The sequence below is a fragment of the Sceloporus occidentalis genome, unplaced genomic scaffold, assembly GCF_023333645.1.
Source record: "Sceloporus occidentalis isolate IW3139 unplaced genomic scaffold, rSceOcc1.0.p SCAF_15, whole genome shotgun sequence".
Classification (NCBI taxonomy): Eukaryota; Metazoa; Chordata; class Lepidosauria; order Squamata; family Phrynosomatidae; genus Sceloporus; species Sceloporus occidentalis.
The window spans coordinates 7,397,720-7,408,793 of NW_028316995.1; the positions used below are offsets into that span (position 1 = coordinate 7,397,720).

Consider the following 11,074-nt stretch of genomic DNA (forward strand, 5'->3'; position numbering starts at 1 on the left):
AACAAAGTTTAAGCTAAGATATAATTTTTTTTAACATTTTTAAATAAAATAATTATTTATTTATTTTTTTAAGCTTTTTGTAAGCAAAAAATTTTTTGTGCATTTATTTTAGAATAAACTCCAGTATAACCAGAGTAAAAGAAAGAATTTACACCTGAGGCGCTTGATTAATGTCTTGAACTTGGTATACTGTTTCTTGGTGAGAACATCATAAATTTTGTCTTCCGTATTTCCTAACCGCTGTACAAGACAAAACACTATATCCAGTGAGGAAGATGTATGGCAGGATGAATTGCTTCATTTGCAGTATAACCCATTGAAATATTTTATACAAACATACATTACCAATTTAGGTATGGTGTATAGGAGGAGATGGTTTTATTAATGTACTTCAAATAAAACTAAAGAATGTTATTCCGTTTGCGGAAGTCTACATTTTCCACGTGGTAATAATTTTAGTTTGATGGTTTAAGATCTGGAAACAAAAAAAAACAAATCTTGCATAGCTAGCCTTGGGACTTTAAATTCAATGATATAATGCACTTCAGGATACAAAGAAGAAGAAAGTCTGCTTTATTTTTATCATAAATAGTGCTCAGGTTTTATTAAACCACACTATATCACATCAGTACAAGTCATTCCAAGTATTAGACAAATATATATAGATCTAATTCACACATAAAAACCAGAGTCAATTTAATGTTTGATTACATATTAAGCTTCATGTACTACATTTTAGATGAAAATCGATCCTCACGTACTAGAGATCTCTGTATTTCATTCACGTTGCAACAACCTGTACAAGTGAAAAACAAAACCGAAAATTAAACATTTTAAAATACATTATCAAAAAATAGTAATATTGGTAAAAGAAAAGTATAAATCTACATTGCTTCTAATAGCAGAATGGCATTGATGTTGAGGCATGAAATTATGTCTGTGTTAACAGAAACAGTAAAATAAAGCAAGCCTTGAGCATATCATCAATCCCAGGGGCGCTAGGGGTCCCCAAAAGCTTCTTGGTGCCCTTTAAAGATGTTTGTGACTTCTTTGATTATGTTTTACCACATAAATGTAAAGTGTTATCATTTTAATGGTTTTTCTTTGTGCACTTGTGCATTTATTTGCTCTATAACAGGGAGACACTGGGGAAGACTAGGCAGCCCTGAAGCTTTAAGGCCCGCAGCTGCCAAATGGCATACAGGTGGCTGCATGTTACATTTTAACAGCCTCACTTATCCTTTAAGTGGCCACAACACAGCAGGCCCAATCTGCTGCTGAAACTAGTATTGGTAAGTATGACGCCATCGGCCCTCCAAAGAGCCAGGTGGCCAGTCTAGGCCTGCTCCCTAATATCACTAAGCAGAGGTAAAAATTTAATTTACTTATATGCAAGACATGGTCAGGGATACAGCCATGTTTATCCAGAAGAGGGGGTCACGAATAGAGAGGGGTTGTAAGGGCATTCCAGAATATTCTGATTCATCACATGGGCAAAGTGAAGATATGACAACATGTAAAGATAAATGGGTGGTTTAACCCATGCAATATGATATAAATATTTTGGTGATATAGCAACATGGCAGAAACACCGAAAAATAGTTACCTGCGCACTATCCCAAACACCTGTGCTTATTTAGACAAATTGAGGTTTTTAGTTTCACTCCAATGGCCATTAAAATGGAAGCTCGCCTGCCACGTCATGGCAAACCTCTTAGGCGAGTCCTACGCTAAACAATTCACCTCGCTGCTGTGAGCTAAAGGTAAAAATCTCTAATGAGACAAAGAAGGGTATTCTCTAAACCCCTACACACTTTTATTAGCCCTTAATAGGGACCACATGGGGTGGGCGGCAGCAATAATAACCTGGCTGTGAAATACAAACACACAGAAGAAAGCCCTGCGCTCAAATAAACCCATAATGTACCATGACAGGTTAATGGTACTACACGGCACAATACGACAACAGGACATAGACTGAACAAGATGATGATGAAAAGGAAGACAATGCGCAAATAAAATCCAGTGGTAAAATAAATAAAAACAGGCTTATATATGCAGGACAATACACACCATTAAAACCACAGTTCCAATTTGTCCCATGAAGCCCCAGACTAAAATCCTACCTACTGAGGACAATATACCTACTTTCTTGTTACTCTGGCCGGATTAAGTACATCCATCTCTGAATATTGCACATTGTTGCACCTTTTTACTGTAACATAACTGCAACACTTGCCATGACGCATGTGATAGAACTTGGTGAGAATAAGAATCCTAATTTCCCTTTGGGAAAGGCAGGAAAGCGAACGTTCCCTATCCTTGGTACCAACACAGAGAATCAGGTGGTATAGACACATGGCTAAACAGAATGGACATACACTAGTATAAAAGTCATACCACCCAACATTTCATGAGTACAAATCAGGACATCTTTGTTGAGGGTATGACTGGACTACAGGTGGGGTTCGAGGCAGGGCTGCCCACCTTGCCCAAAGAGCCAGCACAGACCTTAATTGATATTACAGCTTTTTGAGCCAGTCAGGGGAGATCAGAGGATCTTTCCAACCCATTAACCACACAGTTGGGCAGTGTGGCTGCTCAGAGGGACATAGTGCAGGCTCTTTTGGAGTTTTTCCGGTATGTAATGTTCCGATAACGAGAGTAAGGAAATGAAGAATTGAAGCTTGAAAAAATATATACTTGCAATCATCAGGCTTAAGAAAGTATACTGAATAGAAGGAATTTAGACACATTTTGCCTTTTAAATTTGCATTTTGTTTAACAATGGTGGCTGATTGGTTCCCAGAAAACAGGTGTGGATTAATAAATTAAAGTATATTTGAGAGTTTATTAGAAGTCTTGTCTTTGAAGAGATTAAGAAAGAAAAGCAAAAGAACCTCAAAGAATTTGACTCCTATGAAGGGATTAAAAGTATTTTAAAATCACACAAAATGATTGTAAATCTGATTTGTTTAACGTGTCAGTCATTATTCCGGCATTCGGGTTTCGGAGTGACCTTCTCAAGAAAAAGTTGTTATGGAAATTTGACACTTTTGCCACAAATCCATTTTTAATTAAAAGGATAAATATGGTGTTTTATACATAAATAATGCCACCTCTGGTGCCCATCTGAATACATTTCAAAAGACTACCTAATTACAATGAAGTTATTTGAGAAAATGCATGGGCTTAAACAGGCAATACTGACACTGGTGAAAAGGACAATAATAACATTTAATTCAATACATTACTGTTCATGTTATTCCGAGTGAAAAATCATGTGCAATATATTTACTCTAGCTTATAATTAGCCTATTAATCATCTAACTAATTATATCATCTAAATAGCAATATGTATATATATATATATATATATATATATATATATATATATATATTATTTCTCACCTCCAGACCTATTATTTACAACACCCCACTCACCCCCCCCCCCCCTTCTCTTATACCATCACTTGTTTTAAATTGTAACCTCCATCATGTTGATTAGTATTGCTTCGGACCTGATGAAGGGAGGATAACTCTCGAAAGCTTGTCTTTTAAATATTATGTTAGTCCAAGAAAAAAGGTATCACCGCATACTCTGAAATACTCTATTTTTTGACATTATATATATATATAGATAATAGAAACCTACTGTAACAACAGCTTTGATATTGCTTTTAGTGATACTGAAAACATTTATATAATTTAAGTTTCTTTAAAAAAAAATCCAGAATATCATTTAGGTATAAAGGATAGTTAATATCTCTCACCTGCTAGAGACATTGCCAATTGAAATTCCTCCATGAGTATATTAAGAACCTCTTTCACGCCCTCTTTGCCCTTGTATCAAAGCAAAATGCATTGAAAAATAGTAAACATTACATCACAGTTAATGTTGCCATAGTTCTGTATATAAGATCTGTATATAAGTGCTTATGATCTCTGATCTCCCTTAATCAAATATGTCAGTAGGAAGAATGAAGGTCATCTTACTCTGTGGAAGGTGAACCATTTGACAGATAGTTGAGGGAAACTGACTCAAGTTTCTAAGTTTAAAACAAAATACGTTTTGTGAGGTAATACGCAATGGAGACTACTACTTTAATGAGGAACCACATGGACATGAGATCTCAAAAGTGACTCTGGTACAAAGTTTGGAAAGTTTGGAAAGTGATCTTGTTATTATAACAACCAATGGGATGATGCAATCAGATGCTATGGTAATCCCCCAGTGAGTTGCTTATCCCTTTGGTGAGTTTTAGGTTTCCCACCCTGCTTAAGTAAAAGTTATTTCATACTACATCTGTCACGTAGACTCTAATGTCTGTACTTTAGGAAGATAGAAAACACGCGTATATAAGTGGACTTACTTGATATGCCAGGCCCCAAAGCGCAGGTCGGCCAACAAAAACCGCTCTGGCACCAAGGGCCAAGGCTTTAAGGACATCAGTGCCTTTCCTTATCCCTCCATCTAGATATACTTCTACCTTTCCATCTACTGCTTCAACGATTTCTGGCAAAACATCAATCTATGCAAGAAAAGAGAAAAGCTAAAGTTAGTGTAAGGGTGTGTGTTAGAGTGAGTGTGTAAGTATGTGTTAGTGTGAGTGTAAATACCTGTGCCAGTGCATACGTTGCCTGTGTAAATACCTGTGCCCTACCTGCCCCATGCCAGAAGGTTCCAGTCCTCCCCTGCATGCAATAGACATCTTCGAAAATACAATCTGAATATGTTTTGATACCTTTTAGTGGGCCAACAATCATAAAAGCCGACTTAGAGTTATCTTATTTGCTCAGTTTTTCTCTATCTCTGTTTCATTGTTTACAATCATGTCAAGCATGAAGCAAAATAAATCACTGAATCTGCAGCACAAAGCGGTCTGTTTAGGGGATCCAAAGATATAATTTGTATTGGAGATACTTTGCATCCCCAACTACGTACTATTATATAAATAAGCATCATTCTAATTTTCATGAGGTTGTTCAAATACCAAAACACTGAGACACGCCACGGTAGAAAAGACTTATAGTTGGACAGCCCACTAAAAGATTACATCAGTTGTCTATATGAATTTCAATCAATATAGATGCTGTACAATAATTATGTGTTCCAAATTAACTTATTGTATTACTTCATGCAATGAAACAGCAATCAAGAATTATCTCATTGGGTTTTGTAATTTTGTTCTATGGCTGACGCACAGTTAGGTGACTGTAGTCTTTTTTGGCTCATGTCTAGAAGAATTATGTCACTTGGTGATTATTATGTCATATTGTGGATTTTCAACCACTGTATGCAACATCATATACCCCCAGGGTAACAGCAGAACTAGATGTAAGCGTTCATAGCAAGTTCAATGGAACTAAGATGGTAAAATAGGTAACAGTGGCATTATGCGGCCAAGGTTCTGTGCCCTCTCTGAATTCTTTATTTAAAGTTTAGTTCTGTTTCTGCTTCTTTACTCACCGTACCTTATACCTCATTATCCTAGCCCGCTAAGTGCAATCATCTATACGTAGAACCCCATACTTCTAAAAAGCTACTTCAAAGGCGCATAAGTATATTAAGAAACAAACAACTCAATTCAATGTCAATAATCATAACTCTCAGGGGAAATTAGTTAATTGCATTATAATGAATTCAAGAACACTTCTCTCATCTAAAAGTAATTAGCAAATAAAAGTGCTTTAAGCTTGAACCTGAAAATAACCAGCTAGATGAATGTTAAGGACAAATGTCAGTTTTTCCAACTTACCCCTAAATGCAATTTCCAGCCACATAGGGAAGGACTTTGCATGGTACGTTCTGTCAATATTTGCACTCAGCAGAGGAAAGATTATATATACTGAACATATATTTGTATTATATATATTTGATGGAAAGATTTTGCACGTTGTCTGGAGAATATACGTTTTTTAAATCTAGTGCAGCTTGATTCTTCTTTTTTGTTTTTTGTCAAAATACACATCATCGTGAGACATAATACGTAGATGCTGTTTGATTTAGGAAAACATTCATTGCACTCTATAGTACTATAAGCAAATAAACCTTACCGGGTCTATGTATTCTTTCGTCAGCAGGGTTAATCACATAAAAACATAGCAATCTACAGCAATGATTTATGGAAACATGGAAACATGTTATGTGTCTCAACCTGTTAACTGCAGCGGTTTCGCTCCAGTTTCATTTGGGTAACAACTTTATGAACAGCTTACACTTTGTACCATTTTTGGTATTCACATTATTTACTAGATTTTTAGTGTCGTTCTCTGTTAGCAGGGATCGGACAATTGCTCCTGCATGCTGACAAGTTGAGCTAACAAAAGATCAGCTTCTAGCATGCAGTGATATATATATATATATATATATATATATATATATATATATACACACAAATGATACCAGGGTAACCCGCAGCTACACAAAACTGTTGGCTCCCTGGTTCCTTGTAATTATATCTATTTCAGAAGTCATCAACAGTATTTACTCTCTGAAATACTCACCGTAGCAGGAACACCATCTAACTGACGAGCTCCATGATTAGACACTAATATGCCACTTACTCCACGCTTAACGGCTTCCATAGCATCTTCAGCTAAAAAATACATATATTTTAATTCATATAACGGAATGTTAGGTTGATAAAAAGTCTTTTACTGACAACATCCAAAAACTCGATTATTCCCACAATATTGTTTTAGTTTCTTCGCGTTCTATGCTTCGGGTCTCATGCTGTGCCATGAATGAGGTCCTAGCATATGATGTCATAAAGACAAGCTATGGGTCCTTGGTATTAGCGGGGACTGAGGAATATGCACTAATAGAGTAGCATATCTGTTAGGTTAGTCCACTGAGTTCTGGGACCCATCTGCACCCCTTGCAAAACCCTATTACCCTTCAATAGGCAAGTAATAAACAAAAATCTACTATACACAAAACAAACACTGAACAATCTGCTTTTCACTAACCTCGTAAAATGCCTTTGACAACAATTGGGAGTGATGTTATTCCTTTCAGCCATTCAATGTCATCCCACTTTATAGAAGCATCAATAGCCTGTGCTACATACACAGCTAATCCGCTATTATCGCCATAGGCCTTCTTGGACGAAAATGCCAAATCTTCAGAATCAAAGTTTTTCATCCTACAATTATTATTAACAAAGACTGACAAATCTGAAACCCACAGATATTAGCAACACTGGATATTTTCAGGAGGTGTAAGACTCCCCATTAATAAGACCAGTATGTATTTCATCTAATCAAGGGCTAATGTCACTTTGAGTGTACATTCCTCCAATACAAAAAACATACTTTCTAACAATTACAGACATATTTGAAGAACATACCGGCTACTATTTCCAAGCAAGCGATTGCTAAATCCCATAAATACTTTATGACAGTAACGTAAATGTTTTTTTTCACAATAATATGGAAGACCTCACTATTCTTGCCAGTATCCAAGTATATCTAATGTATGTAATGTATGTATGGAAAATATCCTTCCATTGGCATAAGTGGGGCTTTCCAAGCTTGGTTGCTGGACAAAGTCATTTCTTTTTGAAAATAAAGCAGGAAGTTTATGAACTAAAATCAATAGGCAGCTGCTGGATAAGTATCTAAGTGGCAAACTGTGTCAGCCTTACTGACCAATAGGAAAATGGAGCAGGATCATAACTATACCTTTATAACTATTCCATGCAAGTATGAAGACTGAAAGCCAACAGAAACCCAAAGTACAATTTCTTTGATTCTCAGACTGCCTAAGGATTGCTGACAACAGCCAAGAATATATATATATATATATATATATATATATATATAAACATATATATAAAGTGTAATACCTTAGATGAGGTGGTAATTGGAATTTGTTGCGCACATCTTCAAGACGTCTACCCAAGTAAGGGGTATCCACAGTTAAAAATATTCCTTTATAGCCAGATCTCTCAGCCCTCTGCACAAGTGTCCTGGTGAGGTTCCGATCCTTGTAGATATACAGTTGCATCCAACGTAGGCTGTCTGGAGCAGCCTCAGCTACTTCCTCGATCGACGATGTGGCCCAAGAGCTCAACATCATTCCAACACCAAGGGATCTGCAGGCTTATAAACCAAAATTCAATGATAAAAATACTAAATATATTTTATTTATTAGTACTTTTTACTTGCTTTGTACTTCAGTTCTAGGTGGTAGCAAGAACAATGTATTACACATGTGGATTTTGTATTTTGTGGTATAGTGGATCTCCACTAAGGAAGTATGAATGGATTCCAGCCAGTGACTCTGGAGTGCAGTTGCATACAAAAGTAGTGCAGAACTCTATTTACTCAAGTGTTCTGTGCATTGTGACAAATACACTGTGAAACATCATTGCAGGTTATAACCGGGTGTGGAAACCAACTTTCTGACTATTCTTAGAATACGGGAAAACTTTTCATCCAATATAAGATGCTAGCCTACCACAAAGAGTTGGCTGAGGAGGTCACTTTAAGCCCCTTGTGGATCTTGACACTAGCCCCCATAGCTCATGTAGTAGTTTTACTCACACATACAAAACCTTTTTGCAATGTAAAAATGTTCATACATTCAAGTCACACAGATGTCCACACTTACCCTTCACAGTTGCCGTTTCCCCGTCAGGATGAGCCATCCGCTGCATTGCTGTGGCCCCAACACATATTGGCATGCTGACTCTTTGCCCCAATATAGTTGTTGATAGATCAGTCACAGAAACATCTCTCAAAACACGGGGGTACAACCTCCATCTGGCAGATACATTCAGATAACGTATTTATGAAATAATAAATATGATATAACGTAACATTTTTAATAATAGTAATGTAACAGACTGGTGGATTATGGTATTGGTAGTTTTAATCATGCAATTTCAGAGCATACAAAAGGAAATTACAAGCCGAATTAGTGGAATTCATAGAAAAGTTATATCGAGGTATCATAAAACAGTCCCCCGGGAACGTTACATCCAAGGAAGATGAACTGGAGGAAAACTGGATCATTTCTCACCATTTAATGGTACTTAAGAATGGCTTTAGAAGATGTGATAATAAATCAATGAAAGCTGGAGGGAATGCGCAGGTTTAAAGAAAACAAAAAAAAATCATAAAAATCGTAAAGATAATTACAAGTAAAAAGTTACATACCCTATGTGCCTGCCTAATAAAAATCCTTGTATTGTAATATTATAATCTGTCCTTAAAACAACCAAAATTCTATAGAAATGTTTAAAATGTGAGCTCTTATCCCCCTACTTGAAATTAGTACAAATTTTACAGCTTAAAATGGATGCCGATACCCAAAAACACACAACAGAGGCAATATTAGGAGGGAACATCAATTGACAACAATATACTTATTTTATTAACAAGAAAAAAAAATTATTATAAAATATCACTGCCCAGGAACTACACGTGATGCTACGTCAAATGATACAATCTGTAACATACCATAGTGTATAAAACCTTTAGAAGCTATCAAAGCTCAGCTCAGACAATATTTAACTGATAAGTACTAGATTTTAGTTTAATCTTACCTCGAAAATGCCGCTACATTGTCAAGTAAGGTCTGCTGATCGTCGGCTCCTGACCGGTAATAATCATATACGGATTTTTTAAGGAAAGTTTTTGCATATTGTTCAAAATCATCAACCGTTATGAGTTTTTCTGACATTTTAAAGTGGCGCTCAAACTGCGTCTTTTCAGAGTTCTGTTACACACCAACTAAGCTGGAAAGGATTTTTAGTTCTGATTTTTTTTTTCAAAAAATCCTCTGTTCGCCATTTCTGTAAATGAATAAACACAAGCGTTCCTGTTATCTATGATTAAACTGGACTTTCTCCTTCTATCAACATTCAGCCTCTTTACTCATTGGTATGCTTTTTTTTAAAATATAATTAAATTAAGCTATAAATATTAATACTATAAATACATTTTTTGAATGAGCTGAAGCAATATCATAATATTGGTATACTTTATATACAGTATATTTATAAACAGTATTATGGAAAACACATCTACATTTATTCCCATGCTGTACACATTCATATATATATATATATATATATATATATATATAATTGGAAAAAAAGATGTAGTATGTCATAAACCAATACCAATAGGTCAAAAGTTTACATGTAATTGTAAACATTAAAATCCCATCTACTGCAAAGCTAGCGTTGACAAGCTATACCGCCTTCAAATGGATTAACTGCAAAGTGAATGTCTGTATAGTCGTTAGTTTACATTTTGAACATATTAAAATACTAATTTGAACACAATAACGTCTGGTACATTTCCCAGATGGCAAACTATTTGCCTCATGCTGTTTTGCTACTCCAATTCTTAAAGTGAATTTGATGTGATAATTAAACACATTCCAACTAATTGTCATTAATAACACAACCGCTTGACTATTACCTGGCCTGCAGGCTAATTATGAAATGTTTGGGATCTACAAGATTGTATAAAAATATAAAAAAATCATAACACAACTATATGGCTATATTTGTAACAAATTCAAGGGAAGCTCATCTTTCTTGTAATTTCTAAGAAATTGTTATATATTGCAGTTCATTCCCTAGGATGTATTTTTAAACCATGAATTTAAGCATGACTATGTCAACCACATTGTGACATTACAGCCTTCTGATGTTCTCAAAGTCGTATGACAAGAGCAATACGATTTAGTTTGGTTTTATGCATCCTGCATATAGCGACTTTAAGGTTAGCAGTCTATAAAAGACAAGCAGGATAATTGGTATAGTTTTTAAAAGGTATAGTTTCTTAATAAAGTAAAATGGATAAATGCTGCATTAAAAACCAAAAATATCCCAAAATATTCTTTTTTTAGTTGCTAAATTACCATTTTATCTAGAACTTGCAAACTAGACTTGTGCATCCAGATTCATACAAATTTACCTTATTTTGGCAAATTTGGTGATTTGTACACGGAAACTAGGCCAGACCCCACGAAGCAGACAAAAACTAAGCAAAAAGCTCTGCTTCTGCATCTTCTTGTTCTTCATCTCTCTTCTATCTTCGTCCGCAGCTCCAC

The 11,074-nt window shown here is 35.5% G+C and overlaps 1 protein-coding gene across 1 annotated transcript; it reads right to left on the reverse strand.

Annotated features, from left to right (window-relative positions):
- Positions 1–728: 728 nt before the first annotated feature.
- LOC149303205 (2-Hydroxyacid oxidase 1-like) lies at positions 729–9,691 on the reverse strand. Its single transcript, XM_089481578.1, has 8 exons — positions 9,555–9,691; positions 8,618–8,769; positions 7,851–8,106; positions 6,973–7,148; positions 6,508–6,599; positions 4,374–4,532; positions 3,774–3,843; positions 729–796 (listed from the first exon to the last, which is right to left on the reverse strand). The coding sequence occupies exons 1-8, from the start codon at positions 9,689–9,691 to the stop codon at positions 729–731; spliced, it is 1,110 nt and encodes a 369-aa protein (XP_089337704.1).
- Between the last annotated feature and the right edge of the window lie 1,383 nt (positions 9,692–11,074).